At 36.4% G+C, this 26,358-nt stretch overlaps 1 protein-coding gene across 3 annotated transcripts in view; it reads right to left on the reverse strand.

Moving 5' to 3' along the window:
* Positions 1-4,013: 4,013 nt before the first annotated feature.
* The window catches only part of LOC116758197 (glutamate carboxypeptidase 2), a 187,026-nt gene continuing 164,681 nt past the window's right edge, over positions 4,014-26,358 (reverse strand). For 2 of the 3 annotated variants that reach the window (XM_032640984.1, XM_032640982.1), the window contains 10 exons: positions 24,893-25,012; positions 22,594-22,676; positions 20,822-20,885; positions 18,145-18,212; positions 15,726-15,817; positions 13,127-13,217; positions 10,001-10,265; positions 9,646-9,727; positions 5,938-6,030; positions 4,014-4,609 (listed from right to left, as the gene is read on the reverse strand). In XM_032640984.1, coding sequence (XP_032496875.1) covers positions 4,420-4,609; positions 5,938-6,030; positions 9,646-9,727; positions 10,001-10,265; positions 13,127-13,217; positions 15,726-15,817; positions 18,145-18,212; positions 20,822-20,885; positions 22,594-22,676; positions 24,893-25,012 — 1,148 coding nt within the window. In that variant the 3' untranslated portion in view covers positions 4,014-4,419. The remainder of the gene's footprint in view (positions 4,610-5,937; positions 6,031-9,645; positions 9,728-10,000; positions 10,266-13,126; positions 13,218-15,725; positions 15,818-18,144; positions 18,213-20,821; positions 20,886-22,593; positions 22,677-24,892; positions 25,013-26,358) is intronic. The other variant, XM_032640983.1, reaches the window with a different exon arrangement.

The raw sequence follows: 26,358 nt of genomic DNA on the forward strand, positions 1-26,358 counted from the left end.
CATCTGTTTGTATCATCTTTGATTTCTTTCATCAGTGTCTTATAGTTTTCTGCAGACAGGTCTTTTTTCTCTCTAGGTAGGTTTATTCCTAGATATTTTATTTTTTTGTTGCAATGGTAAATGGGAGTGTTTCCTTAATTTCTCTTTCAGATTTCTCATAATTAGTGTATAGGAATGAAAGAGATTTCTGTGCCTTAATTTTGTATCCTGCTACTTTACCAAATTCATTGATTAGCTCTAGTAGTTTTCTCGTGGCATCTTTAGGATTCTCTACATATAGTATCATATCATCTGCAAACAGTGACAGTTTTACTTCTTTTCCAAGTTGTATCCTTTTATTTCTTTTTCTTCTCTGATTGCTGTGGCTAAAACTTCCAAAACTATGTTGAATAATAGTGGCAAGAGTAGACATCCTTGTCTTGCTCCTGATCTTAGAGGAAATGCTTTCAATTTTTCATGATTGAGAATGATGTTTGCTGTGGGTTTGTCATATTTGGCCTTTATTATGTTGAGGTAGCTTCCCTTTATACCCACTTTCTGGAGAGTTTGTATCATAAATGGGTGTTGAATTTTGTTGAAAGCTTTTTCTGCTTCTATTGACATGATCATGGTTTTTATTCTTCAATTTGTTAATACGGTGTATCATATTGATTGATTTGCATATATTGAATAATCCTTGCATCCCTGGGATAAATCCCATTTGATCATGGTGTATGATCCCTTTAATGTGCTGTTGGATTCTGCTTGCTAGTATTTTGTTGAGGATTTTTGCATTTATATTCATCAGTGATATTGGTCTGTAGTTTTTTTTTTTTGTAGTATCTTTGGTTTTGCTATCACAGTGATGGTAGCCTCATAGAATGAGTTTGGGAGTGTTCCTTCCTATGCAATTTTTTGGAAGAGTTTGAGAAGGATAGGTGTTTGCTCTTCTCTAAATGTTGGATTGAGTTCACCTGTGAAGCCATCTGGTCCTGGACTTCTGTTTGTTGGAAGATTTTTAATCACAGTTTTAATATCATTACTTGTGATTGTTCTGCTCATATTTTCTATTTCCTCCTGTTTCAGTCTTAGAAGGTTATACCTTTCTAAAAATGTGTCCATTTCTTCCAGGTTGTCCCTTTTATTGGCATAAAGTTGCTTGTAGTAGTCTCTTAGGATGCTTTGTATTTCTGCGGTATCTGTTGTAACTTCTCCTTTTTTATTTCTAATTTTATTGATTTGAGTCCTCTCCCTCTTTTTCTTGATGAATCTGGCTAATGGTTTATCAATTTTGTTTATCTTCTCATTAGAGGAGGGAGATGGCAGAAGAGTAAGACGTGGAGATCACCTTCCTCCCCACAGATACATCAGAAGTACATCTACACATGGAACTGCTCCTATAGAACACCCACTGATCACTGGCAGACCTCAGACCTCCCAAAAGGCAAGAAACTCCCCAAGTACCTGGGTAGGGCAAAAGAAAAAAGAAAAAACAGAGACAAAAGAATAGGGACGGGACCTGCACCAGTGGGAGGGAGTGTGAAGGAAGAAAGGTTTCCACACACTAGGAAGCCCCTTTGCAGGCGGAGACTGCGGGTGATGGAGAGGGGAAGCCTCGGAGCCTCGGAGGAGAGCGCAGCAACAGGGATGCGGAGGGCAAAGCGGAGAGATTTCCGCACAGAGGATTGGTGCCGACCAGCACTCACCAGCCAGAGAGGCTTGTCTGCTCACACGCAGGGACGGGCGGGGCTGGGAGCTGAGGCTCGGGCTTCGGTTGGAGCTCAGGGAGAGAGGGAGTCCGGGAAAAAGTCTGGATCTGCCGAAGAGGCAAGAGACTTTTTCTTCCCTCTTTGTTTCCTGGTGCGCTAGGAGAGGGGATTAAGAGCACTGCTTAAAGGAGCTCCAGAGACTGGCGAGAGCCTCAGCTAACAGCGGGGACCCCAGAGACGGGCATGAGACGCTAAGGCTGCTGCTGCCGCCACCAAGAAGCCTGTGTGCAAGCACAGGTCACTATCCAAGACCACAAGTTATAATGTGAATCAACTCCAGGTAACAAATTGTCTCTTATAAAATGAATAAATGCAATAATCTCTTCTAAACTGGACTAAGGGTGCCCTATTTGTGTTTCTGAGAGGAGACCATAATATTTTTGATCTTTTTTTTCCCCAGAGTTTTTGATTTACATATAACTCTGAGTTGTCAATCAACAAGTTTAAATATTTATTTAAACTTGTTGAAATTTATTTAAAGATACGTCTATAAACTAAAGGTGTTAAAGATATATAAAGTATTGCATTTCACTACCTGTGTTCTCAATTGATTCAATACAATCATCCAGTCTATATGAAACACTTACCTTTGCCTTTCAGGTATGGTAGGTGAACCAAAACAAGATAGCTGAGCCTTCTCCCCCAGAAAACTTACTGTATAGTTAGAAAGATAAGGCAAACACAAAGCAATTTTTCAAAACATGCTTAAATTAATCACAAGATTTAATAAAATACAACTGAAATGCTTAATGCAAAAAAGATTTAAAGGATAAAATAATAATAAAATTTTTATAGAGATATAATCTGAACTGTATATGTATTTTTAAACTTCTTAGTGTCCACATCATAAAAGGTAATTAAAAACATTTGAAATGAATTTCAATAATATACTTAAATATATTCAAAAATTATCATTAAAAATATAAATAATATTGAAAATATTAATGAGCTATTTTACATTCTTTTTTCTATACTAAGTTTTTGATGTCCAGCATGCATTTCATACTGACAGCACAGCTTAATTCAAACCAGTCTCATTTCAAGAGCTTGATATCTACATGTGGCTACCCTATTAGGCATTGTGGAATTAGACAAACCACCTAGTACATGGGAGACACATTGTTTTCAAATCCTCAGGTGACAGAACAATTTCAAGCAGTCTTAGGAAAAGAGGGTGGATTGGAACCCACTATCTCCAAATTCCATAGCAATAGATGAGCATTATAAACAGTCTCATGATAATTTTAGAGGAAAAGTTGTCAAAATCAGCCAGTCTGTTTGCTTTGTAAGAGAGGACTAAATGGGCTTCCCTGGTCGCGCAGTGGTTGAGAGTCTGCCTGCCGATGCAGGGGACGTGGGTTCGTGCCCCGGTCCGGGAAGATCCCACATGCCGCGAAGCGGCTGGGCCCGTGAGCCATGGCCGCTGAGCCTGCGCGTCCGGAGCCTGTGCTCTGCAACGGGAGAGGCCACAACGGTGAGAGGCCCGCGTACAGCAAAAAAAAAAAAAAGAGAGGACTAATTAGCAACTGTACTTGGCATCTTAATGTCCACCAGTGAAGTTCTTTATTTTCTGGATACTGTGAATTGTATTCTTTAGGCCTTTTGTAGAATTTCCAAAGACTAGACTTTTCTTAGGATATTGTACGTTAGAGAAGATTAGGTTATCTTAGGTGTAAACACAAGCTCAAATCATTTTGATTGGATTTACACAATGGCCTAATTTATTTTTAAGGAAATATCTACATGTTCCTGCAGTCCTCAATCCAAGGGACAGTGATTGCTCCATATATCTGTAATTCTTATATTCTGATTTTTAAAAAAAATAATTATTTATTTATTTGGCTGTGCCAGGTCTTAGTTGAGGCACACAGGACCTTCCTTGTGACATGCGGGCTCTTAGTTGCGGCACGTGGGGTCTAGTTCCCTGACCAGGGGTCGAACCTGGGCCCCATGCATTGGGAGTGTGAAGTCTTAGCCACTGGACCACCAGGGAAGTACCTGTAATTCTTATATTCTTTAAACTTCTTTTTACCTTTTACTAGACAATACTTCATTGCTCCAATGTTATTGTAATTAATCATTCTTTACGTTAACTTTCTCTGTTTATGTTTCTGTGTGGTTTCTCTGTCTTGACTGAATGCTAATGCATAAGTGTTATATCAATGCAAGGGAATGCTCTGTGTCAGTGGACTCTAATGACCTACAGCCACAATAATACATGGATGAAATGTCAAAAGTGAGTGAAAAAATCAAGTCCTAGAAAAATATACATGGTACAATTTTATTTATAAAATTCTAAAAATACACAACAAATAACAGACTGATGCTTTCTACATGTGCAGTGACAGGAGTAGTTTTGTAAGTGCTGAATTAGACATGACTCTCTGATAATGCCACATAAGTGTATTAAAATTTTACTCTGTTCTTAATTTCAACACTTAGTCCAACTTCAGAATAGCTTTCTATAATTACAGAATAAAAATCATCCATCTTTCTTATTCGATCTATATGGAGAAGAAAAAAGAATGCCAAGGTGGATATATGTATCTGTCTGTATCTATATATGTATATATATGTACATAACTTTATTTTTCAGTTTATCAGTACATCCAACATGATTCTTTCTGAGTGATACATCATACCAATTCAACGTGTTCCCCAAAGAAACTTCTTAGGCTACTTCTCTCAGAGTCCCTGCTGCAGCCTGCACGGTGAAGGCTGCAATAGAAATGTGTCTCTTCACTTCTTCCCAGGCCTTGGAAGGATCCACCTTGCTTTCAATATCAAACAGAGCATCGAAGATCCCTGGGAATGACTCCCCCATATACTTGTTGTGGCTGCTTGGAGCATAGATGACATGTCTGTTGATAAAAATAGTTTGCTATCAGTTGCTCGAATTATATATACAAGGGAAAAAACAGGGACATTCTACAATTCATGGATTGTATAATTCTAATTGCTACTTGTCAACTAAATTTACAAGTTCAATCTCCAAAGACTAGTCTATGAAATATGTGGCAATTAATTATATTTTGACTTTAGACAGATGACTTAAAGTGGCTCAGAGCAACAAAAATGATGACAATGATAGCAACAACAGCTTGTCACCTACTATGGATCACTCTTGGCATTAAATTATTTACCTATCATTTTTCTAATCCTTGAAAGTAAACTCTACAGAATTGAGATTATAATTTCAAAGAGGAGGAAATTGAGGTCTGGGAGATGAAGTGATCACTCTCAAGGCACACTGCAAGACGTGATGACTTCAAAATACCACTCTATCCTCTGAAATGTAGCACAACTGTGATTATAGGGTTTCATTTATGACCAGACAACCTATCATTGTGTTTTCCTCCTATTTAAAAAAGAAGTCATGTTATAATACCTAGCATCAAGCATGAAGAATCATTAAAAACAGTTTTATAACATTCAACATGACCTAGGAACAAGGTGATGTTTTTACTGAAGGAGCTCAGCCAGTGCATGTAACAGCCCTGGAAGAGAAGGACAAGTTCCACAGTAAAGAGGTAAAGAAGGAAAGGAACATGATTATGCCACTAAGGGGGATCCATTCACCCTGTTTGGATGATGCCCTTATGCCCAATTCCAATTCTTTCATAGATAATCCCTAAACAGAAAGATGAGGTCATTTCTGGCTGGTCAATAATCTAATTCTTTCTGAATACTTAGTAAGATCAACCTGGGGACAGTTGGTGTTTATCAGAAATAATTATAATTGTCAAAAATTAGTAAAAAACTAAATGTCAACATTAAGAGATAGAGTAAATAAATATATATATTTATTATGCCTTATGTATATGCATAAATACACATAAATTCAAAATAAAATAAGAGAGGGGCTAAAATTATGTATACCAAAGGACAAACATGATTTTATATCTGATAAGTAGAGTTGGGGAGATTTTTATTTTCTACTTCTGACTTCCTGGGTTTTCTAATTTCCTGCAATGAACATATACTCTTTTATACATAGAAACAAAAAAGATAATAAAATAAAGATCTGTAGTAATCATATTACATTATATAAATAAATAATATATTTATCATTTACTACATATATTTTGGAATTTTTTATATGCTTGCAAGAAATCAACTAAATTTTCCCCACAGGGCAAAAAATAAGAAAAAAATATATTAAAATAAAGAGTCATATTTTTACCCTTACCTATAGAAAGGCCTGTCTGGTAATCCTAAAGGATCAATAAATGCTCGTTCCAAAAACATCAGTTGATCATTCATAATTCTTAATAATATTGGGCTGGAAAAGGAAAGGAATACAGTTGTAGCTTCATGAAAATATGTGCACTACTCAGCAAACTAAAAATTCAAAACAAAACTAAACACAGCTAATATATTTTAACTTCCTATAACATGCAAATTAAGAACAGTAGCATGCATAGTTACATTTTTTAAAATCCTACAAAATACTACTCTGCTGAGGCTTATAAAAGGACCAAAAAAGTTCAATGTGCCCATGGAAAAAATGTATAGTAATTTTTATTTATATTGAAATAATTAATTGATAAACATAGGTATTCAAATACAGGCAAGACTTTTTTCATCTTAAGTCTCATAAAAATCTGTTCATAGAAGTCATTTCAATATTGAAATGGAATAGTCTATTAATGTTTAGTAGGGTACCTGGGGAATTATACATATTTACCAAATGACAGCTAATAATATTTTTATTATTATTTTTAAAGATAAACCTATCATGAACAAAAGGGGTGGTGCTTATTTCACCCTTTCAACAATATTTGAATGCCTGTTATGTATCAGACACTTCTGGCTTTCACAGAGCTCACATTCCAAAGTGTGCGGGACAGCGTTACTATAATAAAAATGACTCAATACAACTGAAAATTTACCAGCAAGCCTGGAGTAGGGCAACAACGTTATTAAATTCAACCTATTAAGTCTGTCATAATGAGAAATAACCATTACCATAAGGAATCATAAATTACTTTATATAAAAATTTATCTTAGTTTTGTTATTTTTTAGATTTAATAATAAAACAATGTGCCCATTACTATTCTGAATGTTTATAAAATTTGTTCTTTTTAATCTTCAGAGCGGTCCTCCAAGTTATGCAGGATAATAGCCCCGTTCCACAGATGAGATACTCAGATTCAGTAGATAAATGACTTGCCCAGGTTCACAACTAGAAAATTTTAGAGTGAATAAGTAGCTCAGTACTATTCCTTCAACTGCACTGTGTTGACAACAGGAAGACAGACTAATTAAAGACCCCACAGATTGGATTTGAGCTATTTTCAACATTCATTTATTTAGCATCAAGAACTCAGGTTTTGCGATAGTATAAAGGTAAACTGGGCATACACTTTACCTGTGAGCAGTTCACATAAACTAACAAAGGCGGCAACTGAACGAACCATAATTTCAATAAGACGCTACAGGTTTCCGAACCAAATTCATAAAGCATTGCTATAAACATAAAAACTCATGTGGTTACGCACACACCCCATTTGGATGTTCCTTGTACAGAGCAGGGTTCAATCTGAAATATCCCTGGGAGGTAAATGCTCACAGCACCAGACGTACGTAAACAGGATGTATTTCCACCAGAAGCAGGCTGGCCTCCCTAGGGTGGGAGGAGGTAGGTCTTGAGGTTGAATACTATGTGAGCATAAAAGTACCAGGGAGTCAACACTCTGTATCCTTTGATGGGTTAAGGGATTGATTTAAGAAAAGCAGGATTCAAGAAGTGTCTCTTCCTCACATTTCAAAGTTTTGGTTGAGAAATTCAACATCCACTTTAATTTACTTTAGCCAGCATTTACTCATATTATGTACAAAGCATGGCTCCAGATGTTTCAGGATATGTAAACATAATATAGAGACACAATCTGTACCTTAACTATCATTTAGAGATGGTAAGACAAATACAGAAATACTCAAGGAAGTGAAAGCTCAGTGTCCTGGATTACCATATCATGCCAAGGAAGAAACGTCATTTATTTAATGATAGAAAATCAGCTTAATAGACTATATGGTGTTTGGCATTTCTCTAAAATTTATTTATAATTGTTGATTTTTTACTCACATAAAAAATTTGGAAAGAATTGTAAAGTATAAGAAAAAAAATCTTCCTATTCACCCAAGGATAACACGATTATCATACTAATTGGTTTTCTGTAAGATTTTCTCTATATTCGATAAAATATTGTATATGTACAATCTTATGACCTTTTTGTTTGCTTAACATTTTATTACAAATATCTTATTATACTTCCTTTATAACCATCAGTGTTAATCTTTACAAAATGTTTAAATGGGTGGACATCTGATTGTTTAGTAATTTCTGTCCTCATAGGTATTAAGGCTGTTTTGAATTATCTGGTATTATAATTTGTAACTTTCTCTAAGAAGCCATTTTATTCCCTCAAATTTGAGACTCTCTCCTGAAGAAAAAAATTCAAGAAATAGAAATACTACGGCAAAGTGTAAGAACCCTGCCATGGCCCTAGAAACTTTAACAATATGTATTTATGATTTTTAATAGTTTAAAGCAATTCACAATGCTATCAGAAAAACATGAGAGCATCTGCTTCAGTGTACTGTCTGTAGCAATGTGTACAAACAAGTTTTAAATTGCTACTCATTTGGTATGAAAATAGTATGACATTATTTTCATTTGTATTTTTGAATTATTAGTAAATTTGAATTTTTTTAATCTGTTTCTGCACAGGTGGTATCTTCTTTTTGAATGATTTCTCTTGTCTAGTGCCAATATTTCCAACTTTGTTCTTTTGATTTTCTTATCAATTTTCAAAAAAAAGTATTTTTATTATATCTATATTACCCTCCTGTCCATATTTTCTGGAAAAGACTTTTTCCAGTCTTTTATCTTTGATTTGGAGTATCAGTTTCCATATTATTAACCATTTTAATATTCTCAAATCTGATTGCATTGTTATTTCTAAACTTGGAATCTCACTTCCAAGATATTTCAATTTTTACTAAAAATTTCTTCTATCCCTGTTGTTTATTTTTGCATAGAATGTGAAGTGAGATTTTGAATTCACTTTTTCATCAATTCCTGAAAGAGCTTATACAATATTATTGTTGAATACCTTTCTTTCTCATTTGACTTTAATGTATCCTTCATTACAAATACATCCTTATATATCACTGGTCTATTTTTTGTTCTGTCTGCTCTTTGTCTTTCTATGTATTCCTGCATCAGTCTCTAAGGATTTGATATTTGTATCGTCACAATATTTATAATATATAGTAGATATTCACTCTCAAAATTCTACCTTTAAAAAATTGTCCCTAACATTCTCTTTTTCTCCAGTCTTAAAATTTTGTTCATGTTATGTTTTACTTTTGTGATTCTACAAGAATTAATCCCAAATGCTTAACATCTAAAAAAAACTAATGGCTTTACCTTATTTGCTAGTCTGGATATAGAGAATTTTTCCAGGTGGAAGTGGAGATTAGGAACTCTTTGAGTAAAGACATTAAGAAAAGGGAGGAAGAAGGTGTGTTTTGGGAATAGGAGAGCTTGGTTGAAGTATGATTTACAGATGTTGAAAGAACAGGAGATAAAACTGGAAAAAGATGGGGACACACAGTGGAAGACCTTCAATGTTAAGGTGGAAATTTTGTAACTACCACTCAGTTGGTAGTAAAGAAGGTACCAGCATTTCTCAACAGCACATATGCCCTCAGAATGTCAAAAATATCTCTTTGAGAGATATGGCAGCCCTGTATAGCCTGTTAGAATGAAGAGAAAGAAAGCAGAAAAAAACTTCCCAAAGATACTTCAACAACAAAGATGTCAGCTAGTATATCTTTTTCATTATATCTATTACATGCAAAACTCATATCTATATATATACAACGTACTTGTTTTTGTCCAAGCCTTGGAGTCTCTCACTGAAGTTAGAAGCAATTTCTGTAAAATTCTTCACTGCAGAAAATAGTGATTCTGAAATAGAAATGAGGACCTAATGGCATTGTTCTATAGTTTAAGCAAAGGGAACAATATAGAAGGTTGTTTTCTTTTGTATTTAGCAAGGTATTTATATTTTGTATATTGCAAGACAGGCATCAATGAAATGGAAGATACATTTATATGCATAAAATATTTGATCATATGGAATAGCAGTAAGTAATAAATGGGCCTAAGGTAGATCATTACATTTTAGAGATTAATAGAAACATACAGACTGTGAATTTTGAAAAATGAAGGGTATCATACCAAATGACACATTGTATGTTTTCATTTCTTGTGGATGTTTCATTGAAATATTGTAGATTTTATCAGCATACTTTCTTAAAACGACAGCATAATCTCGACAGTCAAAAGGAAGCACTATGGAATTGGCTAGTTCGAAGACGATTCCTCCTCGAACCTGGGCCACAGCAAGGTGATACTTAAAAGCTGGATCATAAAACTTTTCCACTAATTCATATGTTTCATAGACACTGTGATACAATGGATAGCTGCTGAATTTGTTTGTTGCCTACAAAAAAACCCAAAAAACAAAATATATCTCTTGTGAGATAACATATAAAATGCATAGTATCATAGATACTGTTAATATTAGTAAGACTGTTTCTGTCAGCAATGAATAAAGGAAAGTATTTAAGTACCTCAATAAGCCACTTACTAAAGGGTTAATATAATATTAAAACCCATCCCAGGTTTTCACCAGTTAAAAAGTATGTGTATATAACATAAACAATACTATGAAAATTACCTTGGAAAAAACCTAACATTCTTGCCTTTAAGAAAACAGGAGATGTAATAGAAATATTTCTGAAATAAAGACAAGATAATGTTGCATTTGGGTGAAAACAATTTAAGTAGACAGAGAATCATTAGAAGCAAGGAAATAAGCATGATACAATATTATATAGGGCAATGCTGCAAATCGTTTAATGACTGAAATTCCATGAATAACTTTCTGACAAGCAGTGTGCTGACAAGTGAAGAGTGAACAGTGAGGGTTTCAGCAGTAGATCCAAAATCTCAGTAAGTGAAGAAGTAATGCTCAGATGGGCATAAAAAAACAAGAACATACACAAAAGGCAAGAGAGAACAACTTTTCAAATTCTGAGTTGCTGATTTATGTCTTTTGCCCATCGTTTAGATGCTTATTCTTTTTTTTTTTTTTTTTTTTTTACTGATAGAACACTTTATATAGTGGTGTGTTGAGAGTGGGACTCTGGGATTAGCCTGCCAGAGTTTGAATCTAGGCTTCGTGGCTTATTACCAAATAACTCTGGGAGGTTATTAACCCAAAAGTTATTAACCTTTCTTTGCTGTAGTCTTCTCATAAGTAAAATGTAGATAATATTAACATCTACGCTTATCACCAACCCCAATGGTAAGAGATTATAAAGATTTTCTGTCTGGGGAGAATAACTAGCCCAAGACAAAAGACCTATAGATTCTCTGCGTTAGTTGGCTCCCAATGAAGCAACAAGAACACACATTCTCAATCCCTCTCTTGTGAGGCGCCCCCTACAACAAACACCACCCCTGCATACAGGGCTTCAATCAGCTTTTTATGGTCTCACTCCCAAATAAGATACATTGCCAAAGAGGGCCAGGCATTTGAAGAAAGTCTTTAACTTGAAAGATACAGACCAAGCACACAAACTAAAATAAAATCAACCCACAGTAAGGAGGTACTACGGGAATGGAGGGAAACAATAAAAAAGAATGAATGAATGGCAGAGTTGAGAAAAATATCCCAGAATGTAGAAAAAGACACAGATAAGAACACAAAAGAACAGATAAAGACATTGGAAAATAATGCTACAGATGCTAAACAAATTAATAATGGTTTGAGAAAGAGGAAAGAGGGAATAATCAAAGAAAAAAACATTTCCTCCACCTACAATACATAGGTTTCCAGAACTAAGAGTCCACTTTGTTCCCAGCTCAGCGTATTAAAAAATGGCATAATGCACATGTACACCAAGGGCGACACAGTCATAAAGAGAAGATACTAAAATCTTCCTTTAAAAAAAACCAGAGGCAGGACTTCCCTGGTGGCACAGTGGTTAAGAATCTGCCTGCCAATGCAGGGGACACAAGTTCGATCCCTGGTCTGGGAAGATGCCACATGCCACGCATCAACTAAGCCCGTGCACCACAACTATTGAGCCAGTGCTCTAGAGCCCCCGAGCCACAACTACTGAAGCCTGCGCGCCTAGAGCCCGTGCTCCACAATAAGAGAAGCCACGGCAATGAGAAGCCGGCGCACCACAACGAAGAGTAGCCTCCGCTCACCGCAACTAGAGAAAGCCCGCGCACAGCAACAGAGACCCAATGCAGCAAAAAATAATAAATAAATAAATTTATTTAAAAAAACAAACAAACAGAGGCAAGAGATCAAGGAACAAGGGACTTCCCTGGTGGCACAGTGTATAAGACCCTGCACTCCCAATGCAGGGGGACCGGGGTTTGATCCCTTGTCAGGGAACTAGATCCCACGTGCATGCTGCAACTAAGACCTGGTATAACCAAGTAAATAAATAAATTAAATAGAAAAGAAAGAGATCAAGGAACAAACAATATCTCTCAACAGGCAATGAAGCAATGAGTTCAAAATTCTAAGGTTACAGAATTTTCAAGCAAAATTTTGTGCCCAGTCAAATTATTGAAGAATTTTGTGTAGTATAACAGACATGCAAGGCTTAGCTGTCATTCACCCTTTTCAAGAAGTGCCTGAAGGATGTGCTCCCAAAAACGTGGAGAGTAAATAAGAAAAAGGAAGAAAAATCTGGGAAACAGAAAATCCAAAATACGAGTGAAACGAAGATACTCTCAGATTTCTTAGTGAAGGAAAATTTCACAGCCAAGAGCTGTGCCACAGGCAGAAAGAATAACCAGAGAACTCAGAGGAGCAGAAGAGCCTCAACGGGAAAAATGGAGTCTGCCAGTTCACCTGATGTGTTTGAATATACTAAGAGTTTGAGGTGAGTTAAGTATGGATACACAGAGGAAAAAAATGTCTTCTAATCAACAAGGGTAGCACAACTATATATTGAAAAAATGCGATGAGGGAAAGTATTTGGGAGCTGGCAGAAGAAGTGATATAAGAGAACTGAATGCCTAGCTTTCCTAGTAAGAAGTAAATGGATAAATACCTAAAACTGAAAAAGAAGGAAATAGCAGCAGAAGCATATTATTTACAAACATGCAGATTGGTATCAGAAGAAACCAATTAAAATACTGAAAGAATTTCAATTTGATGAACATAATCAGAGATGGAAGAAGCACGGTGTTTAAGTCGCTTTTTTTGATCCAGAATTATTTGTTTAGCTAAAACATATTCATAACTAACCATGAAGAACTCACTGATAGACTTACCCAATCTTTAGTGTACCGTGCTCTGCCTGAAGCAATTCCAAGTCTTTGGAAGAACACTTCAAAATCATTACCAGATCCTAATTTGCTAATCCTTTTAGGGATAAAATACAGGATTATTTGAGTAACTTCTTCACTGAGTACAGATCAATATTAATTAAACTAATCTCCACTCAATACTATAAATATAATTTTTAGATACACTGTGTTGGATATATTTTAGATATAAGCAGCAAAAAAAACCCAAAAAGTGAGGGGGGAATGTCAATTCTGATCACAAAATATCTACTTCCATAAGACTGTTTTAGGGAGAGGTGACCACTGTTCTTTTGGGTTTCTGGATCCAATTCCAACCTGTTTGTGTGTGTGTTGTCGGGGGGGGGGGGGGGGCAGTTCCCCACACCAACAACAAGCGATTCTCCAGGCCATCAGCTGGGTATTCTACAATTCAACTCAATTCTGACATTGTCCACCCAGAGATAGGGTCAGGTCCCACACATTAAGGGCTCAGTCCCAAGAGACTGTCCCCTCCAACACACAACCACCACCAGTGCTTCTGACCAACTGGCTGTAGATGGGAGGCTCCCACGAGCCCCTCCTTGGGTTTGCTAGAGCTGCTCGTAGAGCCCAGAGAAACGTATACTTACTAGATCATCAATTTATTATGAAAGGTTATAACTCAAGAACAACCAGATGGAAGAGATGCATAGGGCGAGGTATGGGAAAGGGGTCAGAACTTCCATGCCTTGTCCGGGCTCGCCGGACTCTTCCAGCACCTCCACGTGTTCACCAACCAAGAAGCTCCCCAAACCCAACCCTTTTGGGGTTTTATGAAAGCCTCATTCCATAGTCATGATCAATTAAGTCACTGGACACTGGTGACTGAGTCAACCTCCAGGCTCGCTCCTTTCCTGGGAGGTTGAGGGTCAGACTGAAAGTTCCAACCCTCAAGTCACTTGGTTGGTTCTCCTGGCAGCCAGCCCCCACCTTAAGTGGGGTAATATCACCTCATTAACATAACAAAAGACACCTTTGTCCCTCTCATCACTTAGAAAATTCCAGGGGTTTAGGAGCTCTGTAAGAGATCAGGAGGACCAAATATGCATCATTATGAATCATTATGAACCATTATCATGAATCACAATATCACAATTGTACGTTGCTTTTTTAGAAAAAGATTATTGAAGTTGGAAAATACTTTCCTTCACTAACTTTTTTTATTACCTATATTTGTTGTACATGATAAAATTAAAAGAATCAGAAAAATTTCAGATAACTCAGATTTAATTCCCATCCTTAAAAATTTAAATTTTTCGGGCTTCCCTGGTGGCGCAGTGGTTGAGAGTCCGCCTGCCGATGCAGGGGACACGGGTTCGTGCCCCGGTCTGGGAAGATCCCACATACCGCAGAGCGGCTGGGCCCGTGAGCCATGGCCGCTTGGCCTGAGCGTCCGGAGCCTGTGCTCCGCAACGGGAGAGGCCACAGCAGTGAGAGGCCCGTGTACAGCAAAAAAAAAAAAAAAAAAAAAAAAAAAAATTTAAATTTTTCATACTGTTATCTTTAATCTCAAACTACTGAGATATTTATTCCTCTTCCTATGCTTGTGAAGATACAGCTAAACCTGAAATGATACCTATATTCTTCTTAGAACATTATGCAGTTAACAAAACACTTGTTAACTGTATAATGTTCAGAAAAAAGAATATTTATACAGTGATGAGAGGACAGACTTAGGTGCCATGTGTATATATTACCTATTCAAAAGCGAACCATATTTTGATGGCCTACAGATTTAATTTCAAAACACACAGCAATATTTTGTAAGCAGATAGGGTAGGGGGGTCGCTGGAGAAAGAACTAGGCATGGCTTTCTTGACATAAGACAACTCATTTTTGGCCGAAGCCATTTTGTGGTAAAGACCTGACCACAATGCTTATCCTTGAACAGGTCTCAGTAATTAATGATCTTAAGGCAGCAAGAGAATTTAGGAAAAAATGACTTATCAGGCAAGAGAAGTAACAATAGCAAAGATAATAAATCAGTTGTAAAGACTCCCAGTTCTGTTACAATGGTAAAGATTAGCCTGAAGAACATTTTTGAGCTCTTTTGCAGAATTTGGATCCCCTTGAGCACTCAACCTCCAGATCAGCTGAAACCTAAGGAATGATGATGTTGACCCTTTCTGAATTCAATCAACTAAAGTTTGGACTCTGTCAAACTTTGCCCCAATTCTATACTGAATTCTCCTCTGCTCAAACCCCCTCATGAGAATGTATGTACACTTAGCTTAAAACTTCCCCCATGATGCTGTGCAGGGAGACACTGCTGTGAGAAAGATCCCCGGTCCTCTCCTTACTTGCTGCAAGTAATACATCCTTCCTTCTCCTGATCTTTGGGTTGGTTGTGCCATTTGGCTGAAATCCACCAGGAGGCAGACCCAGTTTTTGGGTAACAATTTTATTTGTAAACCTAAGCATCACTTTTTCTTTAACAGATATTAGAGAATTTTAAATTAAATTTTTATTATTTGTTGAAAGAAACTACCCTTTTATTTTCAACACAATTCCATACTGAATTTAGTAAAGAGTTTTCTTTGTTTACCTCGGCAAGCCACTGAATTCGGGTGAAGGGCTTTTTTCATTCCAGCTCTCAAAAAGGGATTTGCCTTCAAAACCTTCATCAGGACTTTGGAGCTACACAAGTTAAAAGGAAAAAAAAAAAAAAAAGAGAGAGAGAGAGAGAATACTTATAAATCAGATGTTTTAAAACCTAAACATCTATTAACCAGGGAATGAGTAGCCAAATTATATTCAGGAAAATAAGGAATGCAATTCATACATTAGCAGTCATTAAGAATTACAACAATGAGTTTCTGACAATATGGGAAAATGCTCATGTTATTATATATAATGCACCTATTATAAAAAAAAATACATGGAATGTATAGAAAAGAAAGCTATATCAAATTATTACCAAGCCATTGTATTCAGACGAATGGTCACACTGTAAGATTTTTTTTTTTTTTGGTCTATTTTTCCAAATTAAGGGAGGCTACTCTCAAAAACACATTCATCCTCCTTTTATAAAAAAAAATGAAAAGAAGCAAGCTGGTTAAGGGAAGGTTTGTTTTTTTTGTTTTTTGTTTTTTGTTTAAATATTGCTTTGTGCCAACAAGTTTGTCAAAGTCATTAAATAATACATAACAAAACAAATGCACTAATATCTTATTTAATTAGTTGAGTATTTATTGTAATTGTGTTAAGCACAGGGCTTTCAATACATTTTCAGATTTTACAGATGAGAATTCTAAGGGAGTACAATATGCCCTACTATTGAATGCTAAACTCAGAGCATTAAATGTTATGCCAAAACGTTTAGCACACTAAACTGTAACTAATACTCACTAAACTGTAACTGAATAATATATGGTATAAAAAGTTTTTATTTTTTATTTAATAAAAGTCCTATGCTCTATTTCTAAACAGTTTCAACTCAAAAGATTTTATAGACTACCTATTCTGTGGAAGACTTTTTGTAGATATCAGCCATACAAAGTTTAATAATACAAATTACACACCATCTACTAGTGGGAACTATAAATAAAAATGTGAATTCATGTGCTAGGTGCTATAATAGATGGATGTGCAAAGGTCTATGGGAACACAGATAAATTTATATAAACTTGGGGAGAGAGAAGTTATGTCAGCATCTTAAGTCATAAAGTATCAATACATAAAGCAACAAAATAATTTTACTCAAGCTTACAAATTTACACAAAACTTTGATACAAGGGACAGCACCACTCCATTTATTTTAAGTAATATGAATTTAAAATAATGTATTTAGAAATATATTACTAAAGTCACAGTTTATCACTAAAATTTGAAATACCGTGAATCACCTTCCCCAAACAAAAATAGAATTTTAAAAATCCACAACTGTCAAGCATCATATAATTGCAAACTTGACCTAGAAAGTAGTGTTTTTGCATTTGTCACAGGGTGCCACCAATCCACCTGGTAAACAAATTTAACTGCCAAGCTTCCTTAGCATTGACCTCAAATTACATAAATGGTGGAAATTCTCTGAGACACAATGTTTCAGATACTGAATTTTGTATACACTTCATGGGAATTGTAAAACTGCAGGCACCTGACAGAGATCTTAAGTAACAATATGAATAGATTAGTGCCAAATTAAACTTTTCTATTCCTACTGGAGATGTTAATAAATTAAATTCCATGCTTGGGAAACCAAATCTTAACAATATGTTTAGGATCTATTTAAAACCCCTATCTGAGGGAAATAATTGTCTTTCCTGGTAATTACATTTCAATTGGTAATTCTGTTAAGTAAGCAAGTCTTTTTATCCTTTCCAGTTCAAATCAGGTAATTAGCAGTAACAGCAAAAATCTGCCATGCAAAACATTCCTTATGCCTACCTTTAGGAACGGTGGCCTTATGGAGCAGGAGAATTAAAATGAAGAGTTGCCTATCGGTCCTATAGATATTCAGGCACCACCTCTCCGCCAGATTCAGTATGTTGTGCTGCTGTCAGAATTACGATGACTTTAGCTCAGTGGACTGAAGCCCACAGCAGGAAATCAGGAATTGGGTACATGGTCTTACCCAGTCTCTGTCCCAAGAGTCAGCACCTGGTTTTTTACACATTCTCTTTCTCAATCGATTAGAAATGTCACCTCTTCCAGAGTCCTAAGTTAATCGGTATCATTATATTAAAGAGTAAAAACCAGTTTTAAAATTGAGGAGTTAAACCGCAGGACCAAGTCCTGGTTCAGCTACTTGAACAAGTTGTGTGACTCTAGTGGCTAATGCTTTTTGGGCTCAGTTTTCTCAGTTTCAAATGGAGGTGGTAGACGCAATGCTCTCCATAGACTGCCTCAGATTGGTATGGGAGAAATGGGCAAAAGTTATAAAACAACACAGATGTTTAACATAATAATGCCACCTCAAGAAAACATCATTTGTAGAACTTAAAATTCCACGTAATTATTTTTACCTCCTTTGTTAGGTTGTATACCAAGCTGTACATAAGTGGGGTACAATCAACTCTCAGAGTGTAGTTTCCTGAAAGACAAGAAGATAGTTTGTTTTCTATTTCATTTCTTTATTTTATTCTTCCATTCAAAGACCATTCCTAACTCCTTAGCCAGAATGATCCCTTTATAACCTAAGTCTGGGGAATTCCCTGGTGGTCCAGTGGTTAGGACTATGTGCTTCCACGCACAGGGCATGGGTTTGATCCCTGGTCAGGGAACTAAGATTCCGCAACACATGTGGCCAAAAATAAATGAATAAATAAAACCTAAGTCTGATCAAAACTCTCCAACTCATCACTCAATAAAATTCATCCTCACCATGACCCTTGGTGCCACACATGAAACAACCTCAGTTCACCTCTCCACATCTTCACCTACTCCACCCAAGCAAATGTTCTATACAAGAGAGATAATAAAAGTACTCACCTCACAGGAATATTGTGTTAAATAAATGTTTATATTTAAATATTGGTTGGTACTTTGTGTGAGCTAAATTCTGCATATGAATGTCAACATGATGGAAATACCTCAAACTGAGGACAGTAGTTCCTTTGAAGAGAGGGTTATTTGAGAATGGTTTCAGTAGAAATCGTTTTCTTTGTAAATTTTGCATTTTAACATTAGAAAGTTAATAGATGACTTATTTTAGTACTTGAAAAATGAACAGTTAATACAATTTTAAATATAAAACAAAGTGAGACCAGCTGTATTCCAATCACAGAGTAATGAGTGTGTTATTTGCTCCTGATCCTGAAAATGCTGGGGAGACAATGCAGCATTTTAAACCAGGGAATGATGTAAGCAGCAAAATCAAAGATTAGAAATATGCATTAAAATCAAGTTTTAAAAAAAAAACAAACTAGCAATAGAGAGAACATTATTCTACTTTTGAAGAATGTATGTTTGGCATACTTATTCTGTGTGGCAAAGGTGTTTCATCTTCATATGTGTGTTTAAATAAGGGTAATAAAGGAATTTTCTGGTGGTCCAGTGGTTAGGACTCTGTGTTCTCACTGCGTGGGGCCCAGGGTTCAGTCCCTGGTCGGGGAACTAAGATCCCACAAGCTGTGTGGCACAGCCAGTAAATAAATAAATAAAGTTAATAATAATCCAAGCTAACATTTTTGAACATTTACCCTGTGCAAGGCACAAGTCTGGGAGTTTTGCAAATATTAACTTCTTTTGCCCTTACAAGAGCCTTTGAGATATGTGCTCTTCGTAACTCTGTTGAGAGGTGAGAAAGTAACAACCTGAGGTCACATAACTATAATAGAAAGTAGCAGTGCCGGGAATAAGGCCAAGCCCTGAGCCACTAAATAAGGAAAGTTAGAGGAAGGAAGAAAAGATAGCTGAAACGCACGAACTAACTTAGGGGACAGTGCAGCTCAGATACGTGGACAAAAAAGAAAATGTAAATGCCAATGTGCCTCCATCAATATGCAATGTTCCAACTATTTTTGACATGGCAGATTTACTAATAAACTAAAGAAAATATTCTATAAGTCCACCCTTCATTCATTTATTCATTCATTTGTTGCACCCATGCAAACACCATTTATTTAATAAGACATTAAGAATCCAGGAATGAAGAAGCATGATCCTGCCTGTTCCTGGCAGAAAAATATAGTCTAGAAAGGGAGAGGGTTTGTAAAACAAATAATTACTTAATAACAGCAGTGATGAGTGCTACAAAGATGGCTTCCCAGAAAAAAATAACACTCCTTGGGAGACTGTAAGAATAAGAATTAAACAGATGGTGTGTCGAACAGCAATCTCAGTACAGAGAACGGCAGTTGCAACGGCTGAGAAGTTGCATGTGGTCAAGGGACAGAAAGATTCGTGCGGGGCTACAGTATAGTGAGTGAAAATGGACTGTTTCAGTTTCTTGAAAATCGACTTGAGATTGTCCCTTAGTTTGAATCTCTGTTTATCAAAGCAAATCCATTCTAAAAGGCCTGTCTTCGATGCCTATCTCATTTCTCAGGCCTTTCCTAACGTTGCTATCATTCTCTCTTCTGAACTCCAAGATCAGTCCAATAATATCCTTCTGAGAGTACCTGCATATAGAATCCTAGACTGATTTATTTTATCATCTATACTGAGTCTTAAATTCTTGAGTACTAGACTGTTCTTTACTAACCCCTAATTCCTTTGAAATCCTGGAAAGTACACTGCATAGAGAGGTGCTTAGTAAATATTTGCTGAATTGAAGGAAAAAATATTTAAGAAGAAAAAATTCTCGGTGAAAGATGAAATCTGGGAAATCAGCATTTGTTTTCAAAATGTGTATGCATGATATTATGATGACAGTAGTTAAATCATACCTTTTTGCTACCCCATTCTAAAATCATAGAAATCTTTAGTTCCATAACTGACTTATTCATTTAACAGATATTCACTGAATTCCTACCATAGATAAGGTAATCTGCCAGATGAAACAAACAAATCATAGAGTGTTGTTTCGAGAGCCCAAATCAGCACCCTAGAGCTCACAGCTGCCATGAGCATGACAAACCAGCAGCAAATTCCCTCACCCCTTGTTAATGGATTTGCATTCCTAGTTAGTGCATAACTTACGAACTAAACAGCTGTTACTACCAAGACCATATATTTTCCTATGAAACCAATAATATTCACCTTCTATAGAAGAATCGGCATTAATATAGGCCACACCACGCACTTGAAGAAGTCTGGAATTCTCCTATAATAGTAAATAAATAAATAAACAAACAAATAGCCATAACCCCTTTCTAAAAAAACGCACATCTACATTTACTGTATGGAGGTTTCTGAATTAAGTTGGCCCAAGTTCACCCCAAATTTGACATGTAAGATTTTCAAGCATATGTTTGAAAGAATTTCAATAAAGGTCATTGGTAAGAAATAACAAGCAAAACGATTTTAAGACTAAAATTTGAGATGAGACTATCCACATTCATAATACAGTGAGTGGAAAAGGAGTTTATTTCTTTGTTTCTATTGGGTAGTTGGTGTGCGCAGGCTTTCTCTAGTTGCAGCAGGCTGCTCTTCGTTGCGGCAGGGCAGGCTTCAGTAACTGTGGCACATGGGCGTAGTAGTTGTGGCGCATGGGCTTCGTTGCTCCACGTCATGTGGGATCTTCCTGGACCAGGGATCAGAACCCGTGTTCCTTCCACTGGCAGATGAATTCTTAACCACTGTGCCACCAGGGAAGCCCAGAGGTTGATTTCTTAACCACACTATGGTTTAATCCGTCAAATTAAGTTCTCCTGTGTTATGACACCACCTACTCGTCAAAACTTTAAAACATTTTTCTCAGCTTTAAAACACTGACAAAGTATAGCAGGATTTTGTTGATATAAGTGGATTATGAATCTCCAAAACAAGCAATTTTCTAAGTGTCCTGACTGTAAGAAATAAAGTGAAAAAACATACAGCTCTAGGTGATGAAAATAGGATGAAAGAGGCAAATCACACCCTCAGAATATTTAGGCTCTTCTTGATGCCAGCATAAATCTTTGCCTACAGGAGCACTACTTTTTTTTCTACCCCAGAGAAAATTGAAGTTTACAGGGCTTCTCATAGCTCTTAGATAATAGGAGCCAAGTAAATATTTATAGCATGACTAGAAGTTAATGGAATGTTAATTTTGCATATGTTTACAAGTAACACTTCTATTACACAAAGCCAACAATGCATGCAGGTAAAATTACTTTCCAAGGAGCCTAGTAAATATTCTGTGGTGGGGCATTCCACTTCACTTTTAGCATGATTTAGAGTAGGTCATTACGATATGAGGAAGACAGTACAAGCTCAAGGAATATTTAAATGTAATTAGCTCTAGGAGTTAATTTGAAAAAGTTAAAACATTATATCTTATTATGATGTCCAGTTTCTAGTGAATTTACTTAGCTACAATCACACTCCCAGACAACGAAGATCAAATTATTTCCACAACTGACATTAAGTGGCTTTAAAAGTTCAAACAGAAAAAAAAAAAAAAAAAAAAAAGTTCAAACAGGGCTTCCCTGGTGGCGCAGTGGTTGAGAGTCCGCCTGCCGATGCAGGGGACACGGGTTCGTGCCCCGGTCCAGGAAGATCCCACATGCCGCGGAGCGGCTGGGCCCGTGAGCCATGGCCACTGAGCCTGCGCATCCGGAGCCTGTGCTCCGCAACGGGAGAGGCCATAACAGTGAGAGGCCTGCGTACCGCAAAAAAAAAAAAAAAAAGTTCAAACAAACCTTAGTTCTCAAGTGATGAAAAAAATTTTATCGTTGATTTTTGAACAAGAATATGTTGCTTCAGACTTTCTGGAAAAAAGTTTGAATATTTTCTGGCTGGATTGACCAGTTATTCTTACATTCTTGTGAATTAAATACTAACTGCTTTATTATTATGAAAATGTATGTTATATCGAATTATCAACTAACCTCTGCCCACTCAGTGGAACCAAGAAGACCAAATTCTTCTGCATCCCAGCTTGCAAACAAAATTGTTCTTCTAGGCCTCCATCCTGAAATATATGTGCATACTTATAAAAGCTGGGAAAATGCATAATATTGCCAAGACATCACCACGCTCAGCAGAGTAACAACAGCAAAAATTCATTGGTTGTTTAGGAAGGGTGAATTATGGTGACAATCTTTACTTAATTTCCTTTTGAAAGATTTTAAAGCTAATCTGTCAATACAAAAGAGCACATCTGTATTGAAAAAGCGGGAAATGCAGACATGGTAAAAATCCTGTGAGATCATAAAATATTCTGATAGGTTTATAATGATTGCCTATGCTAGGAAGCCATCTGTGGTCTGCAGCTGCCTAGAGTGAAAGAAGAAAGTGCTGGATGTGGTCTGTGCTCTGAGACAATAGAACTGAGAGAAAATCCTTTACAACTCTTCCACGCTGTGTTGGCATCACACAAACAATTGCTCAATGTCAGCTGGTTGTGTGATTTCACTCCATTCTCTGCCAGAATTAGTCAACAGAAGCTCCATTCTCAACACTATGTCTGCTGCTGCTGAGAAGTACACCATTCATTAGGACGGTCATGTGGCTTGGAGTCATAAATACTGATCTTGAAGTTAAAGAACGATCTTATTTCAAGCCCTGGTTCTTTCACTTACTAGCAGTATGACCAAGGGAATGTTATTCAAACTTGTTAGGCCTCTTGTTTCTTCACCTGTATACCAGGAAGAGCAGAGTAAAGATAACTCTCCTTGATTGTTAGGAGGATTAAATGGAATAATATTTATAAATATAGCACTGAACAAGTGCTCCAGCCATGCAAGTTGTTATTGTTTGAGTACATATTTCATTTGTGCTGAAGGATATATATCCCTCTAGCTGTTGAGTCCAGAGCTTCATTTTTGTTAAGTATATTAATAGCATTATTCAAATCTCCTATTAATTATTATTCCCCATCATTGCAGTCTTTTGGCATACTTCGTAATTGTCATAGTGATGTTTTGTATTTACCAAGGGAATCTTCTGGCAAAATCATGAAACTTTTTGTAATACTATGAAACACAACCTAATTCACAAACTATGTAAATTCAGGTCTCCGTAGTCCTATTTTCTTAAAAAATAAGATAGCTGTGTGGAAAAAAGAATAGAGCACCTTTACATTTGATTTCAAAGAGTGACATCACTGTTTAGTGGACTGGGAGACAGAAATCTGAATTTTAACCCTAGTTCTCTGATTCTGCCACACACCAGCTACAAAACGTTGGGTCAATTACTTGATTCTGGAAACCTCAGTTAACTTAGTTGTAAAATGAAAAGAGAAATAACTAAACATATCCCTCCTCCTATGAGTTCAAAATAGATAACACGTGATAACACTGTTTCTCTGAGAACGTAGGTACCAGGCAAATGTAACATATTTTTACCACATTCATTGTTGCTAAAAAATATATATATGGATCACATTTACAGCCCGTAGACACCTTGTTTGCAGGGTCAGTAAACAAAGTAGACCTTCTGTTCTCAGTATGTAATGTTTACTTTAAAAGCTAACCATTTGAGCTCAATTTTAGTTTTTTTTCATATGAAGATTCTAAAATGACTGAAGTAAATGTGCTAGTAGTATAATCTTCAATTCTGAGAGAAATCAAAGCTGGGGGTGTGAGAGTACAGATATCAAACTTTTGACAGCACCCTATTCAGCAGGAAGACCAGTATTTTTTTGAATTAGCTTTTCATCCCCTCAGTCAGTTGGTGTACTTGACCTGAGGCCTGAGGCTGGAAGATCCCAAGAAGCTCACATTTCTCAGACCAGGACGCTTGGCTTATGACCTAAATCTGGTGTCTACTCTCCAGTAAAGAAACCCATCTCCATCTTCTTTGTTGCCAGAGAAACCACTAATAGTATAATTCCTTTATTTCAGATTATAATTTAATATAATATAATAATAATAATATAATATAATATCTATAAATATAGATAATATGAACTTTATTATATAAATAAATGAATTATTAAAAATGAACATATAAAAATGAATAAACAATATCATTAACAACATAAGTAATATAGCTGCTAGTTATTGAAAGCTACTCTCTGCTATTAAGCACTACTAAGTACTCTATGCTACTAAGATGATATAATTTGCATGCAACCTCTCTGTTGTGTTTCACACAAACCTGTGAGGTGGTATTTTTATACTCACTTTACCGAGGACCAAACTGAGATTCAGAAAAAATGGTCTTTTTACTTTTTGCTTACATTACCTTCTTTTTTCAGCTTTCCAAAACTCCTGACAATTTCCTGAACAACAGCTGCTCCACTCTGAGGGTCAATGCCACCAAATACCCAAGAGTCACGGTGACCTCCAAGAATGACGTATCTGTCTAGAAAGCATCATTGCAAAATCACTTGCCATTCCAGGTCAAGAATAGAGGAAATTGCAAATGACTCAATAGCATCTAAACACAGAGCACTCAGGACTCAAGTTAAGATAGCAAAGGTTCCTGAAGACTTTTGTAAATGTATCACTTTGCTCTGAATTTGATGTATGAAGAAAATATGAATGTGATAAGCAAATGTATACTTCAATTAATTACAGTAATTATAAGTATATAAGTAATGATAAGTGAGTATAAAAGTATCCTTATCCACTTCTTTATATAATTCTGTTACTTCTCTCTTACCTATTTACACTATGCTTCCAGTATTTTCAGAGTAAGAGAACACAGTGGCCAAATAATGATTTCCCCACTTCCTAATCCTTCTACTTAGTTTTTAACGTACGGCTCAAAGATTCTACCTCTCTATGATCTGTTTCTATTTTCTGCAGGGAGAGGGAATTGCACCCCTATCCAGCTTTCTGGGCAGTCTTTTCATATTGATAAAGCATTTACTATGGGGCTTCCCTGGTGGCACAATGGTTAAGAATCTGCCTGCCAATGCAGGGGACACAGGTCCAAGCCCTGGTCCAGGAAGACCCCACATGCCACAGGGCAACTAAGCCCATGTGCCACAACTACTGAGCCTGTGCTCTAGAGCCCATGAGCCACAACTGCTGAGCCCAAGTGCCTAGAGCCTGTGCTCCACAACAAGAGAAGCCACTGCAATGAGAAGCCCGCACACCACAACAAAGGGTAGCCCCCGCTCGCCTCAACTAGAGAAAAGCCTGTGTGCAAAAAAAAGTAAAAGTATTTTTTTAAAAAAGCATTTACCACACTTAAATGTAGGGGTCTTCTTGTCTCTGGTCTGTGTCTTTTTAAAAAATCCCTCCATCCCCAAAGCCTAGCACAGAGCTGGCACAAAATATGTACTCGGTGAGGTTCAACAAATAGCCAGTGGTATATTGTTTAGTGCTCATTGGAAGCACATCAATATTCTTTATCCCTGAAAGAAGGTCCTGGCTGCTTGTACAAGATATATTCAGTTTAATTCTGTCTGTTTGGGTAGGAAATATAACCACATAGTTCCTAAGGAATCAAACATAATAAAGTAAGATTATTATCAAATGTATCATTGAGCAGGTTATCTGAAATCATATGGAAATCACGTGTCTATATATTCCACCCATTTCAGTGTAAAAAAAAAACCATGTAAAGGATTCATTAACTTCCGGTTATCTTAATTTTCTAAGAGTGTTACTTATCGTTGTAATGAAGATATTTCTCCAGGTAAAATATGCAGCAAGGAAATCCAGAAAGCTCAGATTAAACAACTGTAAACCATCTCTCCT

Source organism: Phocoena sinus, chromosome 8 (genome assembly GCF_008692025.1).
Source record: "Phocoena sinus isolate mPhoSin1 chromosome 8, mPhoSin1.pri, whole genome shotgun sequence".
Taxonomy (NCBI): Eukaryota; Metazoa; Chordata; class Mammalia; order Artiodactyla; family Phocoenidae; genus Phocoena; species Phocoena sinus.